Source organism: Pavona decussata, unplaced genomic scaffold (genome assembly GCF_977016875.1).
Source record: "Pavona decussata unplaced genomic scaffold, jaPavDecu1.1 SCAFFOLD_2, whole genome shotgun sequence".
Taxonomy (NCBI): domain Eukaryota; kingdom Metazoa; phylum Cnidaria; class Anthozoa; order Scleractinia; family Agariciidae; genus Pavona; species Pavona decussata.
This window is the reverse complement of record NW_028145426.1, coordinates 2,495,835-2,517,500: the sequence shown is the minus strand read 5'-3', so window position 1 is coordinate 2,517,500 and position 21,666 is coordinate 2,495,835. Positions and strand designations below refer to the sequence as shown.

General features: G+C 39.6%; 4 protein-coding genes across 4 annotated transcripts; 2 read left to right on the top strand and 2 right to left on the bottom strand.

The window, feature by feature from the left end:
• Positions 1-2,891: 2,891 nt before the first annotated feature.
• On the bottom strand, positions 2,892-5,148 carry LOC146490002 (uncharacterized). The gene is made up of 6 exons (XM_085087086.1): positions 5,048-5,148; positions 4,857-4,948; positions 4,650-4,743; positions 3,920-4,072; positions 3,692-3,726; positions 2,892-3,043 (listed from the first exon to the last, which is right to left on the bottom strand). The coding sequence occupies exons 1-6, from the start codon at positions 5,062-5,064 to the stop codon at positions 2,892-2,894; spliced, it is 543 nt and encodes a 180-aa protein (XP_084943212.1). The 5' UTR covers positions 5,065-5,148.
• A 5,847-nt stretch (positions 5,149-10,995) lies between these two features.
• On the top strand, positions 10,996-12,713 carry LOC146490001 (uncharacterized). Its single transcript, XM_085121437.1, has 2 exons — positions 10,996-11,816; positions 12,531-12,713. Exons 1-2 carry the CDS (start codon positions 11,121-11,123, stop codon positions 12,711-12,713), a joined length of 879 nt encoding a protein of 292 aa, XP_084977563.1. The 5' UTR covers positions 10,996-11,120.
• On the top strand, positions 12,367-17,032 carry LOC146490000 (G2/M phase-specific E3 ubiquitin-protein ligase-like). The gene is made up of 5 exons (XM_085090075.1): positions 12,367-12,843; positions 13,643-13,777; positions 14,256-14,755; positions 15,272-15,665; positions 16,499-17,032. The coding sequence occupies exons 1-5, from the start codon at positions 12,753-12,755 to the stop codon at positions 16,759-16,761; spliced, it is 1,383 nt and encodes a 460-aa protein (XP_084946201.1). The 5' UTR covers positions 12,367-12,752; the 3' UTR covers positions 16,762-17,032.
• A 249-nt stretch (positions 17,033-17,281) lies between these two features.
• Positions 17,282-19,527, bottom strand: LOC146489999 (uncharacterized). Its single transcript, XM_085086800.1, has 4 exons — positions 19,128-19,527; positions 17,836-18,354; positions 17,611-17,647; positions 17,282-17,500 (listed from the first exon to the last, which is right to left on the bottom strand). Exons 1-4 carry the CDS (start codon positions 19,493-19,495, stop codon positions 17,282-17,284), a joined length of 1,143 nt encoding a protein of 380 aa, XP_084942926.1. The 5' UTR covers positions 19,496-19,527.
• Positions 19,528-21,666: the final 2,139 nt, after the last annotated feature.

The window sequence follows — 21,666 nt, the reverse complement described above, 5'->3', positions numbered from 1 at the left end:
TACTTTTGTTTCTCGGCGTTTGAACACTGATCTCAAGAATTTTACGCTCAATTTGTGGAAGAAACGTGAAACTATGAAAACAGTCAAGATTTGATCAGGTAACATCGGCCTACGGGAGGTTAACATCAACCTACCGGAGGATAACATCGACCTAAGGGAGGTACGTTTAAGAGCACCACGTTTGTATCGTATGTGTTATACTGGCACAATCGTACACATGGAAAGCTTATTTGCAAGCATTAAAACTTACAATCTTGCACGGGCTTTCCTAATCGTTGACCTGAGTGTCATTTCAAACTCATATTAACCATCCACCTACAGGAGGTTAACATCTACCTAAGGGAGGTAGAGTAGCCTACAGTGTACATTCTATAGTTTATGTTTTATAATAGTCAATTCATACGCATATAAGCTTACACTCTAGCAGGGAAACTTGGGATCATAAGGAGCTTTTCTATCATTGACTTGAATTTCATAATTTTCATTTTTACCAACTCATAACATCCACCTACAGGAGGTAAACATCTACCTAAGGGAGGTTATGGTATTATAATAAGGAAGGATGGACTTGAAGAAAGCTTACGAATCTTAAGGGGCTTTTGCACTTCGAGAACATGCCATTTTAGAATAAATTTGTTTATAAAGAATTATTATTATTATTGTTTCCATTATTATTATTATTATTATTAAGCCGAGAAGCTCTCAGAAAAGAATGAGGAACCTTATCACATTACTATCACTTGGATTAGAACATTGCTTTCTTTTGAGATTTTAAAGTCGGTACACACATGCGTACGAGGCTCCAGAACACCTTTTCACAAAATTCCATTTGGGGATTTCATTGATGACTGCCGCTTAAACGCTAGCCAAGCGTGTCTCCGCTAATTTTAGAAAGTGAATGATGGCGTGACGTTGTAAATTAGTATTTTAGGATCTTTTTAACAACTTTTTTATTTCATCAAAATTTTAGTCTTACTATTGTTAAAAAATTGTGCTTGAAAATAGCTCTGTTGTACTTGGAAATAGTCGCTTTTTTTTTAATCGAAATGAATTTTAAATATTGAATTGTAAATAGGTTTTAATAGCTCTTTTTTTCTACTTTTAACTTGTAAATATCAATTTTGCTTGGAATATTATAATAAAGAAAGATTTTATTTATTTTATTATTATTATTATTATTATTATTATTATTATTATAATTATTATTGTTATTTGAAAAGCCTTTTAATCTCACTAGAATGAGATTAATGAGAGTTTTTTTATTATTTTTTTTATTTTGTTATTTACACTCATAACATGGAATATAATATATTATTATCAATATTATTTTTTGGCAACACACTGACCTACGCTGTGAGAGGTGTTATGGGTTTAAATAGAAAAATTGCAGGTGCATTAAAATAGCATAATAGTTTGTTATGATGATTAAAGGCAATTGTTTTCTTGTTGTTGTTGTAATTTTTTCTTGGGTGACCCCATCAACCTGTAATTTCCACATTAAATTTTGCTAGAAGTGACTGTTTATGACTGTTGAAATGATAGATCATTTTTTAAAATATAACCCTATATATGTCAGAATTTATTTTAATTTAATTTGTGATCTGGCTTACAAGAGGTTTGACTGTTTGACTGCTTCATTTTTACAACATAAATACATTTGTGACATTATTACTCGCATCAACCTGGATTTACAAATTGGATGACTGCAAGACTTGTTTACAAATTACCTTCATCTTACTCAGAGCTTCTTCATCACTGGTGGTATCTTTAGATGCTGCTTCACAACAGTACCAGAAGTGGTTATGATATGGTCAGACCACTCATTTATTTTCTTTAGACCCTTTGCACTGCCTGCCTGATTACAAAAAGACAACAAGGCAGCAAATAAATCAGGTTGGATTGCCTGGGGCAAGTAGGTTTAGCTGTTAAGCAACTGAATTTAGCCTCAGTAATCTTGCAAGTCTGAGTGGGGGCAAGAAATATTAAGTGGATGCAAATGAAAACTGAAATTTCCGGCCCTGATCTATCTTTGATAATAAAAATCGGAAAATAAATTCTAACCAGTAGCCCCAAATACATAGCTGATTTCAATTTATTATGCTACATTGCTAACCTTATTGATACACTTCCTAATGCCCTTTGCGTTGTGCCACACATCACGTGAAATTGGGCCAGGATTCAGTCTGTATTAAATAAAGCTTAACAAATGAAAACAAAATCATTTCAACATTCCATAAGAGAAGATCATGGTCCAAAAAGTTATAATTTTCACCGAACTAAATATAAATAATATTACTTTCTGAACTCGCTCATCATCTTCTTTATGCTGGCGGAGGCATCTGTTACAACTTCAATCACATTCAGAAGATTTGTTACTCTCTGCAATATGATTTCCAGAGCTTTCTTTTCCATGTTGACTGATTTGAGCTCAGCCTCTCTTGTCAAGAACCTCCAAATCAATGATAAAGCCAGTGATCATTTCCATCAGGAAATAGCAGAGATTCTTGGCTGAAAAACCGGGAGAATCAAATTGGGCATCACCCATAACAACCAGATTTTGACCTTGCAATTCCTGATTAATTATGCCTTGCTGCCAAGTCCACCATTCATTGATTGCAGGTATGAGGTAAACCCTTTGAGCACGGCAAAATGTAGAGCTTGACACAAAGGCCAAACGGAGGAATTTATAAAACGTTTCAACTTGTGCAAAGTTATTGCCAGAAAGTAAAACAGCAGCACATGCTTGGAGATTGTTGACCACAACTGTAGAAGGAGATCAAGGGAGCAAATAACTTTCGTTCCCACCACAAGAGTGATTTCCTTGCTTAGTTGGGCCTGCTCCTCCAGTCGATTTAATTTGCTTGATCGAAGAGCTTTTTTTACACAAGGCACTAGTTGAAGGGGTGGCGTTGCTGTGTTCGGCTCTGATACTGAAGGCAAGTCTGAAGGCACACAGATGTCTTTTCTTCAATGCTTGGATTAACTGTTGTTGTTGCTGATGATTCAGACTGGTTCTTCATTTTATCCTCTGATTCTTCTTTCCCTAAGGAAAAGAAAATTCAACATAACTATTATAAACTCCCAAAATCTGTCACATGAATAATTTGTTAAAACAACTACATGTACAGTACTTATAAGGCCCCCCCCCCCCGGGGGGGGAGGCAATCAGTAAATATTTGGGTGGTGATGTTACGCTGGGACTCTGAAACCCCTACCCTATTCCTATTCCAGAACAAGTTAAGCTGCATTTTGTAACCCTATTCTAGACTTGACATCATCCCAGTCTGTCAACAAATATACAGGTAGGGATTAGTAGTTTCGTTTATATGAGAAGTCCTGGGTGTGACGTTCTCCCTTTTGACTTTCAGTCCCTATTCTAGACTGCATTTTTCATACACTGGTCAGTTTCTCGGGAAATTATACCCTATTCCAGACCAAAACTCGTAGATTTTTATACCCCATCCCAGACTAAACTGTGTTCAAGAAAACCATAGCCTTCACAGTGGCACATACCGATATAGCCCACATATGGGAGTACCACCCCCCCCCCCCCCCCGTGGGTTATAAATATACAGTCTTAAAGGTGTATTAGTGTTACGTATTTGAAGTGTTACTTATAAAAGATGGTTGACGTGTCGCTTCACTGACCTATAATACATTTCATGTTCCTCAATGTCTGTTGATGTGTCACTTGCATCCTGATCATCATCAAGCTCATTCAAGGTACTAGGGAAGATGACAAAGAAGGTAGAAAAGTATTTTTCAAAGGCATTGTAAAGATAAAAAACTCTGAGTCGCAGTAATACATTCACTGCCCTTTTACAGGCCACAGACAACTGGAGAAGTTGCAATCTACATGTGCAGTCTCAAACAGAACTGCAGAAAAAAATGATCTGGGAACATAAAAGGAAAATCTTACAATGATGCAACAGAATTGTCAGCACTTTGGTCGCTTTCGCTGTCGGAATCATGTTCGCTTTCCAAAATGGACACCTCTCCATTCCTCACAATAAAACTTGAATCACCCACACTTGTGATTTCACTGCCAGTGATATCGACCTCAGCATTGAAACTGAAATGAAAACAATAATCATAATTATCAACCACATCAGAGTTCTTATGGCTTATTCTTGGCGTCTGCAAAACCTTTTGGCTGACAGGTCTTTGCTCACCTCCAAACTAAAACATACTCCACCCTTGAGAGACTGCAAGGTAAGGGGTGACCTTTTTGATAAAAATGATCATCTTTTCATACTGACATATTAGTAGAAGAAAGTGTTCCACTTCGATAGCATAAGAAATTCTTGATTTACATAAAGAAAGAAGGAATGGTTTCATCACAACCAGTAACTGTTTAACTTTCGTGCCTCACATAATATCGCACAAAGTCTAGGGTAGCAAGCGCACAATCGTGGAATGATCTTACTATAATATTACTGACAACAATCTAAACCAAAAACACTAGGTCAGACAGCCATAGGTCGAATATAACCTAACATGTACATTTATTTGTTTCTGGCACACAAGCATACATACATACACAGGTTATCTAAACTTGATGCTGCAGGACACATGTACATGTTGATCTGCCATGTCTAATATAAACTACAACAATGATAAACATACTTATTATTCTGTACTTATAATACCTGGTATTCTGTAAAACAATTGGACTCTGCTGAATGGGCACAAAATTTCCAGCTTTGGTGGGAGTTGATGTGAGAACCGGGTAAATACTAGGATCTACAATAAAAGATTTACATGAGTCAAATAAATATTCTAACTGAGCATTAGCCTTAAAACTTAAAAAAAAATATAGTGAGCACAGGTGAAACAATATTATGTAAATGAAATACCTTGGACTTCAACAGCTGATCCTAAACACTTACGACTTTGCACCGATGGCACTTCACGCGTTCCAGCCTTACCAGACACCATCCCGAGTAAACTAGATATAAAAATTAGTAGGAGCTAATAAAAAGTGAATAGAGCTAACAAAAAAAGAATCTTTCGAGTAAAATATTTATGGCATAATGGTTAAACTTACCCCGCTCTTCGTCGCATTTGCAGGGGTAAAAGATGTTGCGCAAAGGCCGTGTCTGTGGAATACTAGCACATACACTTTAATTTCTTCCAACTGGCGTGTACGTCGGCAGCAACATAAACTTTCCGATGCAAGTCCTCCCATCTATTCTTCGTTTTTTTTCTTATTTTCTTTTGAAACAAGATGGCTACTAGGCGACAGGAGCGTGTCTGGACTTCGCAGGGCTTTCTCGAAAGCAAGAATCGCCTACTATCCTAATTCCTTGGCAACCTACTCCTTGATGCGAATAGCTCTATTGGGGGATGTGGAGCCGAACCCCGGAATGAGTATAAACACCGCGTCGAAGGCCAAAGGTGATGGAAAACGTCGTCCGTGTATTACGATTGCTCACTTGAATGTTCGCTCAATCAAGAACAGAGAGCACTATTTCCTCGCTCGTGATTTGGTAAAGAAATACAAGTTGGATATTTTCACCGTCTCTGAGTCATGGCTAGATTATTCAATATCTGACCTCGAGGTTGAATTTCCTGGCTTTACATTACACAGATTGGATCGAGATTATAAGACCGGAGGAAGCGTTTGCGCCTTTGTAAACAACAGTTTTAAGTGTGCTAGACTTGAGAAGCTGTCTTACATATCTGACTCTGGTTTCCACCAGTTATGGCTAAAGATACAAGTTCGGAGTTTTAAATCACTGATTATCTGCACCGCCTATCGAACCGACGACGTACCTCTGTCCTGTTTTGAAAATGATTTGAGTTACGCAGTTACTTCTGCAATATCATTCAATATTCCTATATTTATTCTCGCTGATTTCAACCGTAACATGGTCAGACCTGATGAGAACGAGGCAAAATCGCTACAAGACTTCTGCAAATGCTTCAACCTTACACAGGTTATAGACGTGCCTACCAGGATAACTCAGTTCTCCAAGTCCCTTATTGATGTTATCATTACTAACAACACAAATATGATCAAGGAAACACAAATTATCCCTCACTCAATAAGCGACCATGATCTGATTGTTGCGACTCTACAACTCAAGAAACCTCGTCTTAAACCTGTCTACATCACCACAAGGAGTTTCAAGTATTACAACAAAGCTGCCTTTCTTGAAGATATTTCTAATGCTCCCTGGTCTGTAATAGAGGCTTTTGATGATGTGGAGGACAAACCGTACACTTTTGATTCTCTCTTTACCCAGATTTTGGATCAACACGCGCCGCTTAAAACTGTTAAGCTTCGAACCTGGCCAACTCCATTTATTGACGACAATGTACGGGCCCTAATGAAAACAAGGAATCACTGGCAAAAGCTAGCTAGGCAAACAAATGATCCTGCTGCTTGGTCGGGCTATAAAAATTTTAAGCAAGAAGTAAAGCGAGAATTACGGATCGCTCAAAGGAATTTCGTTGAAGATTCCATAACACAAAATGCAAATGATACTAACGCTATGTGGAAAACAATAAGATCGTGTATTCCAAAGAAATCGGCGAGTACAAGAGTTTACAGTGATGATGATAAAACCGTTGCCAATAGATTCAATCAGTTTTTCACCTCAATTGGAGAAACAACGAATGAAAAAATCAAACTGCTTGCAAATGAATGCGGCTACGTTCCATTGCAACCAACCTTCAGCCATGAATTCCCACCTGCAGAACAATTTACATTTACTAGAGTTCATTGTCAGGATATTGAAAAGATTGTAGCGTCAATGGCTACAACTAAAGCACCCGGAATTGACAAGTTACCAGCTCGTGTCATCAAAGACTCTGCACCTGTGATCATTCCTTCCATTACTTCTATAATAAATACTTTTAGCACGTTTCCTGAGGACTGGAAGATTGCTGAAGTGTCACCAATTTTGAAAGAAGGTGATTTTGAGGAAGCAGGCAACAATAGGCCAATCTCTTTATTGCCTATTCTTTCTAAGGTGTGCAAAAAGGCGGCCGTAAACCAGCTCATGCCCTACCTGACGGCAAACAAAAGGCTAGCAGTGAACCAGAGCGGAAATAAAAAGTGGCATTCCACTGAAACTTCTCTTGTTGCCTCCACGGACACTCTTCTTGAGGCAATTGACAAAAGAAAGCTAACAGCTGTCGTTTACCTGGACATGAGCAAAGCTTTCGACAGCATCAATCACGGCATTTTACTACGAAAATTAAAAGCCATCGGGTTGGCCCCATCGGCAATCTCCTGGTTCAACAGCTATTTGTCTCAAAGATCTCAAGTGGTCCGCATAAATGTTGAGCTGTCTGACGCTCTGCCTGTAATGTATGGAGTGCCACAAGGTAGCGTGCTTGGAGCTCTATTATTCAGCATTTACGTAAACGACCTACTAGCAGTCAGCGAGGTGTGCTCAACCGCGTGCTACGTAGACGACACGAAATTGATTCTTTCGTTCACAGTTGATGAGTGTCACGCTACTGAAGAAAAAATCAACGCTGACCTACAACGAATCCGTGATTGGTGCTTTGAGAACTACCTCCTGTTGAACCCAGACAAAACAAAATTAATGGTGTTTGGCAGTCAACAGATGATTTGTAAATTGCCAAGCTTTACGCTGTCTTTCTTGGGAAAGGAACTCTTACCGACGGACTCCGTTAAGGACTTAGGAGTGATATTTGATCCTACTCTGTCTTTTGCCTCTCATATCACAGCTCTCGCTGCTACTTGTATCTCCAGGCTTGCTCAGATAAATCGTGCAAAGCACGCTTTTAATCCAAGCCTACTTGTAAATATAATTAACGCGCTAGTCTTTAGTAGACTCTATTACTGTTCCACGGTCTGGTCTAATACATCTGACAAAAATTTACGTAAATTGCAACATGTACAGAACTTTGCTGCCCGAATAATAAGTGGAAAGAGAAAATTCGATCACATTACTCCAATGCTACGGGAGTTACGCTGGCTAACTGTAACACAGCAACTTTACCTAAGAGACGCTGTTTTTACTTTCAAATGTATGACGGGTTGCGCCCCTGACTACCTCAGATCCAAGCTAGTTACCAGGGGCCAAGCTTCCGGTCGCGTGACACGAAATTCACAACAGTTGAATATCCCTTTCTTCAGAACAGCTACCGGTCAGCGGTCCTTCCAGTACAGAGCTGTCAGTTTATGGAACAGCTTAGATAAAGATCTTAAACTTAGTGAAAATCATGAGGTTTTTAAGCGTAAACTTAAGCATATATTGTGGGACACTTAGGTATTTATAGACTTTTGATTAGTAATTTTCTACCTTTTATGTATCGTTCTTATATGTACATATAATTAATTTACCTTATTTTCATTTTAAACATGATGTATTGATCACCAAAAAGCCCCTCTGGGGAGTGTTCAATAAAGTATTATCTTATCTTATCTTATCTTATCTTTCGTCCAGAACCAGTTCGAATACCTCCTCTCGAGGACATCGATTTTCTAGACAATATTCAAATAAAAATACAAAATATGCGATTTCAATCCCTCACAAATGACCAAACAGTTCCTCGATATCGTTATTTTCACTTCTACAAGCCTCTCAAGGTGAATGGAAAAAGATTTTCCTCGCAGATGCCTACTTTGAAAACTGTTCTGTCGGATCAGAAATCAAATCGCCGCACATGCGCAGAAGAGTGTCAAATGCCCTATAAACAGAAAATTCTTTGTCAGGGCGTTATTTGCACTTACAAATGATTGCCAAGGGAGTTTTGCGACAGGCCGAGATCACTAGGGACATAAACAAGTGAAAAAAGTTGACTTCAAAGTCAAACTTTGGTCATTTTGACCAAAACCCCCGGAGCTACCCCTTGGAAAACAGTCGATTTTTGGACACAAGATAACTATTCTTTTAAAAGCTTCCAATCGAATCAGTGTGACCAATACTATAGACTATGGTTTTTGGCCGAATGTTCATCCTTATACAAGAGACTATTCATTTTAGACTTATTTGTATCCGTAATCCGGCACTATTCCAAGCCGGCCTCCTCATTAGTTTCCATGGCACTTCCTGTACCGACTTGTAGCGGCATAATAGACCAATGGGATCGTTCGATACATATTTATTTGTTTCCAATAAACCAATGAAATCACTCGATATGTAGTGGTTTAAGTGACACAATACCAGTGGACCAGACAAATGGCGACGAATGCGGTGAGTTAGTAGTAGTATTTAGTATCAACAAAAGTCTTTTGTGGATTCATCTCTTTCATTCAATGTTAGTTTTTCTGTGTTTAAGTTACTCATGTCAAATATGAAGCGTTATTAGGGTCATTATTCAATTGCAAATCCTGTTATGATGCTCTATTGAATTATGTTATGGCATTCTGCATTACATTTTCGGTTCTCAAATTAATCTCCTGCAAGCTGCTAAATTATGCTCTGATATTCTGCATTATGTTTTCGACATTCGAATTATGATTTGACCTTTTTGATAATGTCTTGTCATTTTGCATTATATTCTGCAAGCTGCTAAATTATGTTTTGGTATTTTGCATTATGCTTTCGATATTCCAATTATGTTTTGAAATTTGACACAGTGTCTTGTCATTTTGCATTATATTCTTGATATTCGAATTATGTTTTGACATTTTACACCATGTCTTGTCATTTTCCATTACAAGGAGACTTGACGAGTTGTGGAAACTGGAGAGGTATCACCCTCATGTCTATTGTCGCCAAGGTGTTGGGAAGAGTCTTGATCAAGAGGACTGTTGCTGGAACGGATGCTGAGTTGAGAAGAGAACAAGCTGGCTTTAGAAAAGGAAGGAGCACGACTGAGCAGATCTTCATATTGCGAAATATAATTGAACAGGTAGCCGAATGGAACACCAGCCTTTACCTCTGTTTTGTGGACTACGAGAAGGCCTTCGATAGCATACACAGAGACACTCTCTGGAAGATCATGAGGTGCTATGGAATACCAACTAAGATCGTGAAAATGGTGCAAGTCATGTATACTAACTGCACATGTGCTGTGGTAGATGGTGCTGGAAGATCAGATTGGTTCGAAGTGAAGTCAGGCGTCAAACAGGGTTGCAACATGTCAGGGTTCCTGTTCCTCTTGGTGATTGATTGGGTGTTGAGAAGATCAGTCGAATGCACAAGGACAGGTATTAGGTGGAGGTTGACAACTATGTTAGAGGACTTAGATTTCGCAGATGACTTAGCTCTCATCTCAAGTACATTCACGCAGATACAGTCGAAGATTAACCATCTCAGTAGTAATGGTAAAGGAACAGGCTTAAAGATTAACACCAAGAAAACCAAACTGATGAGAATCAACGCCAACAGCAACAACACAGTTGTTATAGATGGGCAGGAAGTAGAGGATGTGGATTGCTTTGACTACCTAGGAGCAAGAATAACCAAGCATGGAGGGGCTGAGGACGATATCAAGCACCGTCTAGGGAAAGCTACAGGAGCATTTAACAAACTAACTAAGATCTGGAGAAGTGGACAACTGAGCAAAAACACTAAGATCAGAATATTCAAATCCAATGTCGTAGCAGTGTTACTCTACGGATGTGAAACATGGAGAATGACAAAGAGGGACGAAAGAAAACTGGACACATTCCTACACAAGTGCTTACGTAGACTACTTAAGATCTATTGGCCAATGAAGGTGACAAATGAAGAGGTTAGACGGCGAGCAAAAACATGCTCCATCAGTGAGCAGATTAGGAGACGGAGGTGGCGGTGGATAGGGCATGTCCTGCGCATGAGCAGCGATCAGAACCCGCGCATTGCCCTAACTTGGACACCGGAGGGGAAGAGGAAAAGAGGGCGGCCGAAGGAGACCTGGAGAAGGACTGTGGAAGGAGAGAGGCAGAAGATGGTTTTTGACACTTGGGGAGCACCTGTCATCGCTGCGAGAGACAGGGTGGGATGGAGAAAACAAGTCAACCACCCTATTCTCCCAGAGGAGATAAGGAACTAAGTCAAGTAAGTCAAGTCTTGTCATTTTCCATTACATTTTCGACTTTCGAATTATGTTCGGCTGTTGGACTGGTGCCTAGCAGCGGGAAAACTACGAGGAACCCTGGGACGAGCAAAGTTCCCGCCTTCTATAATTTATGTTAATTATTACCAAGTCTGATGCATCGTGAAATCAAAATGGCGGAAGATGGAAACTCGAAGAGAAGAGCTGAAGGAGACGATCAAGCAAGCAAAAGCGCAGAAGCTATACGTCTTCTTAGGGAGGTGACCACGTTGTTGTCAGAAGAGGAAGCGAAAGAAACGCTAGGTGCGGAAGAGACAACTCAGCGGAGAGGAGCTTCGAACGCAAACGCCACATTGAATGACTTCCGAAGTATTTTTGCTCCATACCAAGCTACTCAAGCTGTACATCGTGCGCCTCTTGTGTCAACCTTTCAGTCGAAAAACAGGTCTTCCCACCCAAAACAAAAGCGTGGTGTATTCTTCCAACCGAAGGATACATGGACCCACGAATTTTTCTGTTTATCACAGAAAATTCAGGTTCGGATTCCTTCAAGGGCTGGCAAATTCAAACTACAAGCCGCCGGACTAGGACGTAGAAAAATTTGCTTTCATTCGAAGGCAAATTTTGCCGAATTAAGTAAAAGGTTGGAAGAGGAATATCCCAAGCTGAAGTCAGCGGGTGGATTCGTGCTAATGAGGACAGGTGTCCACGGCAATAACTGCCTTCCTACAATTACGCCGCCAGGAAGTGGTTATTCAGTTCCGTTTTTGGGGGACTGCTCAGGATTGGGTCAAGCCACGGCCTACATCAGACCTTTACAAAGCGATTTGGATACAACCCCTGTGTCTGAGGTGAGGTTTTTAGCTTACTTTTGTGGTTTGATCATTATCATTATCATTTGTACATAGTTCTGGTTGTAGTTGCAATTAATGGATATCCGCGTACACATGTACCGATATCTTTATATTATATACAATGTAATCAGGGCTTTTGTTAGAGCCAGGACACCAGGACCCTACTCTGTCATTTCAATTTTTTTCCTGGCTATTTAAGGCTTCGACTAATTGAGGCTGTGCTAAAGTAAATGGGCAGAAGTGGCTTGCAATGCACCCTTTGAATTCAATGGACCTGTGGAAATACAAATGGGATAAAGATGTGATCATTGCAGTGGTAATCATTGTGTGTTCCTTTCACAGAGTGGTTGATGGGCTCAATATGTATTCCTTTCCACATCTGGTTCATCATAGCTCAGTTGGTAGAGTATTGCAGTGTGAAGGCATAGGCTAGGAGTTTGATTCCCAATGAAGTTCTGAATTTTCTTTGGGTTGGGGGGTGGGGGGTGGGGGGTGAGGGCTAATTCACAATTACTTAAATTAAGCTACTTCAACTGTGATAATCGCATTTGGATTCCACAATGCACCTTTTAGGCCTTAAAAATGAAAATTGCCTGAAAGAGGCCCCATACCCCTGGCAATGGGAGAGGGGTACCCTGCTATTTGTACATTTTGTCTCTGCTATTAAAAATCTTAACAAAACCTGTAACAATGTGCCTTTTTGATTAAAAGGAAACTTCTGACAATACAGTTCAAGTTACTTGTTTGAACTGTGGGAAGGAGGTGGCTGTCATGCAGTGGGATCATCACGATAGCTTGTGTCAGGGTGGATCTTCTAGTCAAAGCACCAGTGGTGACTGTGTGGATTTGACTATTAACAATGACATGAAGGACGAGAATAACACCACCAATTAGTTTGAGAGCCTCAGAATCAAGCATGCTACCCTCAGCCCTATGGATGATGCTGGTACAAAGATAATTTCCCTTAGTTGCAGTGAAGATCTAAAAGGCAATGACTGTCCAGATGCTAGATCTTCTGAGAGTGGTAATACTGTATTAACAAACACAATATGTTCTCCCTCAGCCCGCAAAATTTGCTGGGTAGTGGCCCTTGGTGCCCTGGCTACTGTATAATTCTAGTGACAGGAAAACTCACTGTGTTTCCAGGCCAGCATCTCCTTTTACATTCAACTAAGGTGTTAAAATGATAAACAGCAAATTATTTTCCCCTTTTTGTATTCTTGTGTTGTAATGAATTCAGAAAGGCTCAATTCAGAATGCTTGGTACACAGTCGCCTGCTGGTAAAGTTACCTGCTTTTACACCTAGTCTTGATATTTACAAGTGCTCCTCTTCTAGGAAACATTTCTTCATATCATGCTTGCTCAAGATGCACTGAAATGCATGTTTAATTGGCTCAGATTCACAAAATTTCCTGGGAAGGTCCCCTGGGCTCCCCTTCCCTACTCCCCCTGCTCCCTACTCCCCTACTTCAACTTTTTTACCAGTTATTCCATGAAAGCGCATTGTACATAAGTTGGCTATAACCATCTCATACACAACAAGCAGGAGTGTAATAATTATTTTTATTTGTAAATGCCACATTGTCTGTTGTATGATAGTCACTCCCAACTCAAATCCCTGTCATTGTCACGTTCAGCTGACACTTCACCCTTTGTTATAGATTATCCCATCACCCCAGCTTGACTTATTCATTGAGCTCATGACTCTATAGAGGTAACTAAGTTCATCTGGGGCTGTTAAGGGTTGGTTGGGAATGGGACCGGGGTGAAATAGTTTAAAGGTGCATAAAAAGAAAATTAAAAATATATGCACTTTTTCAAGGTATGGATACTTTGAAGGAAATGTTTCCAGATGTAACAGAAGATGACCTACTGCTTACTTTGAAAGAAAATAACTTTGAGCTTGAGGAAGCAATTAGTGACATTTTGGTCAAGAGTAGCCCATTTGAGCATGCAGGTGAAGTGTTGTGGTAGTGTTCTCCATTTTGTTCAATATTGAATATGTTTAGATGTACTATCAAGGTTTGACCTTTTTTGAACAAAGGATAAGGAAAGGTTCTTGTTCAAGACTATTAAACTAAGGATCTTATTTATTTTGTTCTGTGTGGCCTTGATGTCAGAAGTCAAAATGAATGGTTCTTATAGTGATGTTCTCTAGAGAGATTTCTTGGTTGGACTTTTGCTGTTTACACCTACTAGGTATATACAATGATATTAGCCCAAAATTTCAATCCTCATTTTAATGTAACAGAGCAATAATTATTATTTTCTTATCAGAAAAGAACTATTTAACGATCCAAATTTCAGCTAAGTAATTTTCATGTGAAAAATAATTGTGATAATTATATCACAATAACATATTATTGTGAAAATACTCAATGCCCTCAAAAAAGCACTCATCCAAGTCATGGCAATATACTCGCTTCTATTTTCAGGTCATAGTATTCCAGTGACTCTTAATGAAGCACTGAAAAAGTACCAGAAAGGTGTTGTTGAAGACAGATGTAAAATCATTGATGTGGACAGAGAAGTCCTGTGGAAGACAGCTCTTGTTTTCTATAAGAGTTCCCCAAAGGAACATTTGTATCGTCGATTAAATGTGATGTTTGAAGGAATGGAGAATGCAGTAGATGCAGGAGCTCTCAGTCTGGAATTCCTTGCAGACCTAACGAGAGCCATCAACAACAACTTATTTGAGGGCAATGCTGACCGGCGTGTTCCACAGTATAGCTGGGAAAACGTTTACCTCATCAAAATGGCAGGTGTTATGGTTGCACACTCATTATTGCACAATGGTCCTTCGATGCCGTGCTTGGCACCGTATGTCTATCAATTTTTAGTTAGTGGCGAAAAGGAACATGCGGCTGCATATGTCAACTTCGATGACCTGCCAAAATCAGCAAAGACAGAAACACTTATTGCATTTCTGCAGGGGGTAAGTAAGTCCAGCAATGGTGCACATTTCAATAAGTTTTCATTTTTCTTGCATCCCAAATACTGTAAATCAAATTTTCCAATTTTTCATTTTCAGGGCAGCCAAATTAATCACTTGGCTCAACTCCACTTACATGTAGAATGCCGCTAATGGATAAAAATAATTTGTCTGCTTGAAATGACCACTTGACCAAGATAGGGGTGATAACCTCAAGAATACCCCACTATCTTTGATCTGAAGAAAAGAACAATTTACTAGTCAACCTTATAAATGAAAGCTGCATTGTGATAACCTTAGCATGTTATTACTCCTGCATTCTGGCCTCAAAAGTGACAACTTTAAGGTACTTTTTGGTCTGAGTGGTGGGCTTCGCTGGAAAGTTTGTGAAGGGACAAGTACCACTGACACCAAGGGGTTGGTTTGAAGAAGAGACATTGGCTTCCTTTTCCAATCCTAAACCCAGAATCTTGAAAGCAAACTATTACCCCCCACATTAACTTGTTTTTTTGGCATAAGGTTGAAGATGCTCAAACTGACGAGGAAATATCCAACCTGTGTGATCAGCCCAAGTTCAGCACTTTAATTGATAGGTCAGGTTGGCCCATTGTCAGAGTGTTAAACATGAAGTCCAAAGGTGACTTTGTGACATACATGCTGGTTGAAGAGCTAGTTGGCAAACGCCTCCAACTACTCCAAAACTTTAGAGAGGGCCTGGACTACTTTGGATTGGTGGGGATGATGAAAGAGAATGCAAGTTTATGGAAGCCATTGTTTGTAACAGAGAAGCAAGTACCACTGAGTGCAGATGCCTTCATCAGCCTTGTTGAACCCCCTTCAGGTCACGACGAACTGCAGGCGAGAGCATATGCACTGTTCATAGAGTTCATTAAGGGACATAAAAAATGCACAGGTAAACTTTGTAACATCGGCATTTGAAAACTCTACTTACATTTGTGAAAATGATGTATACAGTATGACAAAACTATCACAAGGGGCACACAGGGGGAAGGTAAAACTAAAGTGACTGAATCACTGTAAAAGCATGTTTATGAGGTAGTAAAATGAGGAAAGGTTCTGCTGCAACTATAATCAGCCATCCTGGGGGGGGGGGGGGGGGGGGGCCTAGGCAAGGGAGGAGACTTTTGCATACACAAAGCTATGCTCACCTATGACTAAAAGCTACATGTATGAGTAGAAACTCAGCTGTGTTCTATTGGAAATCCACAAATCTGATTGGTTCTCCCACTGTTTTTCTATTCACCGATAGAAACTGATTTCTTGTCCTCAAAGTGCACAAGTTTAGACTTTCTACTAAAACAACTAGACTACTCGCCCTCGTTTTCTATTCGCTCAAAGGAGACTCGGGCTCGTAGTCTAATTGTTAAATAGTTTGCACTTTAAAACAAGACGGAGATAGATTTAGGTAACTTTTATTTTGCACAGGTCCCCCCCTAAGGGGATAGCAGATATTAGGTGCATATATGGCTGTATAAAATAAGGACTTTGTTGTACAGTTGTGTACTTTCTTGAAACATTGTTCCTCAAGTTTTGACATGACTTACTCTGTGCAACAGTCTAAATTAATCAGCCACAGTGCTGGTTGGATAAAAAAAGTGAACAAAGTAACAGTGGTTTACATTTGAAAGAGAAGCAATGGCACAAGTTTCTTTGAGTTTCTCATAAATTCGAGTGGTTGTCAAGTAGGAATCCAAACATAATAATATTCATCTTGTCTCTCCTCAGAACATATCCCAGCACTGGGTGGAGATGTTCCAGTTTTAAATCTTTTGCTGAAGTTCACAACTACGCATCTTCATGTTCCACCAACTGGTCTCAAGAGAAAAATTTCTGTAGAATTTTTGCAGCCTAAAGCGAGCTTACCAGATGCAAAGGCTTGTTTCAATATTTTGTTACTGCCAACAATACACAGCAATACAGAGGAATTCAGCAAAGCCATGTTAACTTCGCTGTGCCATGCTTCTTGCTCCTTTGCTGCTGGTGTCTAGTTTATTGAAACTATTATCTAATAGTTTGTTGTTGTGTTAGTTATTTTCCTTGGGAGGAAGCCAAGAGGGCATATGCCAGACAAAAAGTTCAAGTTCTGTTCATAGCAACTTCAAGTGCACTTCACCCAAAATATTTTCCGGCTGCTACCTATTGCAACAGCTATTCCAAAACCATTTAGCCTTAAAGTACTTTTTTTTCCAAAGAAGAAGAAAGCATCATTTAATGCACACTTGGTACACAAAGGGTGTGTGAATATCTTCGTGATTTGAGCAGAATTTCTTTGCATTCATGCTGTCAAGTCAAGTCAAGCCATGATCCTCACCACCTTGTGCATCTTGTGACAGATGGCTACAGCTGTACAAAGTTGAAATTTTATTTATATTTTGGGTTAGGTGCACTTAAAATTGAAAGTTCAAAATCTAGGTGTACAGAGACAGACCTGTTCACTCCTGAAGTATATTGGGCCATCCTTTTTGTTTTAGGCCTAAGACAAGAGACATTGAAAACCTAACCTAGTTATCAATAGTTTGCTGTTTTTGTATGTACGAAAGACAGTGCTTCAAGGTATATGTCTACTCCGTACTCTTCACTATCACGCAATGGATCAATCAAAGTTTTGAGTGATTCATAATCAGCTGCCTGAAGAGGATTACTTGTAATAGGAACTTCCACTGCTTCTTGATCATCAGTTGGGTTGAGTGGTGCAGGACCATCCCAATCAACGCCATAGTAATCCCCCTTTAATAGATAAAGAAGTCAATAAATATACCATGACGAGGTAATTAAATATACCAGCTCATTGAATCCACAAACATTAATTGGTGTTCTAATAGATCTACTAAAATAACCTTTTGACCCCCTCTCCCTCTCCTTCTCCCTGTGTAACTGGACATGTTAACATATACAAGTCAAAAGTGGGTATAGGTAATGCGTTTGGGATGTAGAACAAATGTTTATTCTAGGCTACCATGCTTGTTGCAGACTATTGTAGCAGTATTTGGCTCATCACTTTCAATACAAGCATCACTACTTTAAATGAAAGTATACCACAATCCTGACAAAACGCAACCCACCTGATTCCAGAAATCATCAATTCCTCTGTTTGAAGCGGTAACTGCCAAGGAGACTTTCCCCGCTCTGTAGATAGGGGGGCCCTGTTATGTCCCCCAGCAAATATTTGCAGGTTCCTGTTAATTCTTGGAACATAGGCAAAGTGAAGGGCAAACAAGTGAAGCTCATTAGAGGGATCAAGCATTCCACATTGTTCCATGTCATAGAAGAGGTGATAAAAGATGTGGAGACAACCAGAGAACAGGTCTCTCCAGAGACGTTCGATTCTCTGGTTGTGAACGCTGCGGCCAGCGATGTGACTTCCTCTATTAGGCCCCCTGAGAGGATGACTCAGCATATAGCGTGCAACTTCTACATTCTCACCACCCTTGTCTGACCTTACTCTCGAAGGTAAACCAAAACTGCCAACGGCAGTGAGAAAATAGTCATGAACTGTACTTGAAAAATTGTTTGTGCTGCATCTCAAGTAAACAATCATCCTTGAGAACCCATCAATACCCCCGTGGATGACAAATCTGCATCTGCATGTTAAAAATATTTTAAAATAACTACAATTGAGTACAACATTCACAATCAGGCTTAAAAACCTTATAGCTATGTATCTGTGTATCAAAATCTTTTTAATGTGGGAAAAAGTAGGGGGTGGATTGGTTGGGAGTGGGGTTCTTCGTTTATTGGACAGATACTTACCCTACTTGGAAAAGAGAATTACCCTGACGATGTTTAAGACAAAAATCAAACAACTTTTGTTGTCCGATTTTGATACCGGCTTGTTTAGGATAATTTATTGAACCCAAAGCTATACCCTGACTACACTGTTCAAGACAAAGTGATAAAATCAATTATTATGTTGAAGACAAAAATCCTGAAAAAACATTCCCTGACTTGCCATACATCCCCCTATTTTTTTTAGCCCTTATAAGGGTGTAACCAACCCCTCCTGAGGGAATAAATCCTGCAAACAGACTTATTAAAATCGAAAAAAGAAATCTCAAATCTTTATTTTAACACGGTAAAAATTCATCAGGGTTTTGTTACATATGAAGTATAAAGAACATAACCATATTTATAATGATAAATACATATCTAAAGAATCTCAAAAAATACTACTCACAATTACACTAAACCATACCTGGAATGCCAAGTATCTAACTTAATTAACTAAAATGAGAAATCCTGCTTGTAGTTAACAGTAGGAGTTAAAAGTAGTAGGCTTGTACTATCATTAGGTCTGTGTTTTCTAGACACTCCAAGGGTGTTCTGACTTCAGAATATGCAACAAACCGTGCTGTACCTTATCAATTTATGATTCCCATCTATGTGCCAAAGGGCAAGAGGGCCAGGAACTTGATACCGCCTTCGGCGTACAGCTCGTAGCTCAAGTGCTCTAAGTAGTACACCGTCAGGATTAACTCTTCTCATGCTCTCCCTGATGCGGTTTTGTTGAATTCTATAACCAGCATTGTGCAACAGGCCAGTCATCCTCTTGTACCCACTGTTAGGGAATTCTCTCATTAACGTCTCGACAATTAGATCTAGATCGTTATCAGAAAAGTCTGAATACCTATGTCTGACATAGGATTCATATTCACGCATTCTCCGTTTCACCGTACTTTCACTTACACAGAGCATCGAGGCAATTTCCACGGACGTAAACTTCATATCTAAAAGAAACTCGAGTTTATCCTTTGAAATAAAATAGCAAGGTCTTCCCCGTTGACCAGTGAGCATAACCTCTGCTTGAATTGGAACACTCGAGTTGTGACAATCATCCTTATTCGTCGCTAGCAGAACTGCAACTTGGTGAAGGCGGTTCATAACTGCCTCTCCAGATGGAATGTGGTCAACGTAACGAACAACTGCACTATACAACCAATCAAGGCGAAATTGTGCTACATCATCCTCACAAAAATTGCCTTGTTCCACCAAAAGGATGAGGTCTCTCTCACATTTGCTTAGTTCGCTAGATATTGACTGGGCCGCCATGTTGAAAAGGTTGTTTACTCGTCCCAGGGTTCCTCGTAGTTTCCCGCTGCTAGGCACCAGTCCAACAGCCGAACATAATTCGAAAGTCGAAAATGTAATGGAAAATGACAAGACATGGTGTAAAATGTCAAAACATAATTCGAATATCAAGAATATAATGCAAAATGACAAGACACTGTTTCAAATTTCAAAACATAATTGGAATATCGAAAGCATAATGCAAAATACCAAAACATAATTTAGCAGCTTGCAGAATATAATGCAAAATGACAAGACATTATCAAAAAGGTCAAATCATAATTCGAATGTCGAAAACATAATGCAGAATATCAGAGCATAATTTAGCAGCTTGCAGGAGATTAATTTGAGAACCGAAAATGTAATGCAGAATGCCATAACATAATTCAATAGAGCATCATAACAGGATTTGCAATTGAATAATGACCCTAATAACGCTTCATAGTCAAACTGTCACTCATGCTTTGCTAGATTTGAGCCTCTGTATGGGTATTTCCGAAGAAATCTAAGAGGCAATGATCGATGTTCGAAGATGAGATGAGCAATGTCAAAGCGGCGATTTTAAAAACTGCAATTCTCAAAGTCTATTTCAAATTGAAACGAGAATGAAATGCCTTTTTGACATATATTTGACGTATATGATAAGTTTAGATAACTGTAGCAGAATACGCGGCCACTTTATATTTGCATTTCGTTGCAACTATTCAACAATTATCCTGTTATATCGCGTGGAAATCGCCAACGATGCCGTTTCCCGCATAGTCATAAACTGCGGCAAAAATACTTCTGTATTAGTAGGTATCGTCCTTATATGTCATGCTCTTTTTTTCCTGTTAAGCATTACTTTTTTTTAATTGCCTTCCTCTAGGGTAAAGCTCCAAATTGGACATCTAGAGGTCGAGGACAATGCCCCAGTTGTTCTTTCGTTTATTCCAATGCTTGGAAACCCAAGAATTACAAGGAATGTGGTTTCGAAATTGGTGGCTCATATGTTCCAAAGTGGAAGAAGCCTCGCCTAGATTCACCAGATGGCTGTGTCAGGATAGTTGAAGGCAATGAAATTGAAGTATTTTCTATTAAGCTAAGTTATCGGGACAACAGGACAGTTGTTGTAAAGTCAAAAACTGATGTCGTTTGCCATCACCAGAAGTGTAAGGAGAAAAAAGCAGTTCATATAGCAAGTAACACCAGCTTTTCGTGTGCTCATACAGAGTCAACAAAGTCATTCTGTGATCCTTCGTCAGTATAATTGTGACAGCTCAACAAAGGATCTTTTGCTCAGCATAAAGCCACCACAGGATTTCGGGCACATTGTGCAAATTTCTGAGCATTGCTATGTGGTTTTTACAGCTCCATGCACATTTACCCCACCTGGGTATTGCCATATCAAGAGGCAGCAAGATGACCATTGGTCATGTTCAAACAGTACTTGTAACAGGAAAACTGGCAACAGCAAGAAGCTAAAGAGTAAGAAAATATGCCACCATCTGCATGTCCTGTTTTGCAGCCTCAAGTTGTCATCGCCAGATTTCCCCAAGGCTGTTCCTTTACCACCAAGCACTAGTTCAAGTGAGGTAGCCATGACAGCACAGTCATCAAGTTCTGCAAGCACTTCTGTAGGAACAATGTCTACCTTGCAGATAAATCTCAAGAGGTCTACTCCGTATCCTGTGCCCCAGGAGTATTTTAGAGCCCATGGTGACCATGGGAACAACTGGTCAGATCATTTTGTTCCGGAGTCAATCCAATGCGATCTGTGTGGAAGTGCCTTGACGTCTGCACAAAGACATCCAGGTCAGGGGCACAATGATCGGTCGTACATTGTGACA

Excerpts from the sequence above, each read along its gene's own strand:
- LOC146490002 (XM_085087086.1), bottom strand. Across the intron at positions 4,073-4,649 it reads ATTGTTTTACAGAATACCAG|TTTCAATGCTGAGGTCGATA; the intron begins GTATTATAAGTA and ends TTTTCATTTCAG. Across the intron at positions 3,044-3,691 it reads TGATGATGATCAGGATGCAA|GGAAAGAAGAATCAGAGGAT; the intron begins GTGACACATCAA and ends TCTTTTCCTTAG.
- LOC146490001 (XM_085121437.1), top strand. The coding sequence starts at position 11,121 with ATGCATCGTGAAATCAAAATGGCGGAAGATGGAAACTCGAAGAGAAGA. Across the intron at positions 11,817-12,530 it reads ATACAACCCCTGTGTCTGAG|GAAACTTCTGACAATACAGT; the intron begins GTGAGGTTTTTA and ends TTTGATTAAAAG.
- LOC146490000 (XM_085090075.1), top strand. The coding sequence starts at position 12,753 with ATGGATGATGCTGGTACAAAGATAATTTCCCTTAGTTGCAGTGAAGAT. Across the intron at positions 13,778-14,255 it reads TAGCCCATTTGAGCATGCAG|GTCATAGTATTCCAGTGACT; the intron begins GTGAAGTGTTGT and ends TTCTATTTTCAG. Across the intron at positions 15,666-16,498 it reads GGGACATAAAAAATGCACAG|AACATATCCCAGCACTGGGT; the intron begins GTAAACTTTGTA and ends GTCTCTCCTCAG.
- LOC146489999 (XM_085086800.1), bottom strand. The coding sequence starts at position 19,495 with ATGAAGTTTACGTCCGTGGAAATTGCCTCGATGCTCTGTGTAAGTGAA. Across the intron at positions 17,648-17,835 it reads TTGATGATTTCTGGAATCAG|TTACACAGGGAGAAGGAGAG; the intron begins GTGGGTTGCGTT and ends TAACATGTCCAG. Across the intron at positions 17,501-17,610 it reads GAGGGAGAGGGGGTCAAAAG|GGGGATTACTATGGCGTTGA; the intron begins GTTATTTTAGTA and ends TATCTATTAAAG.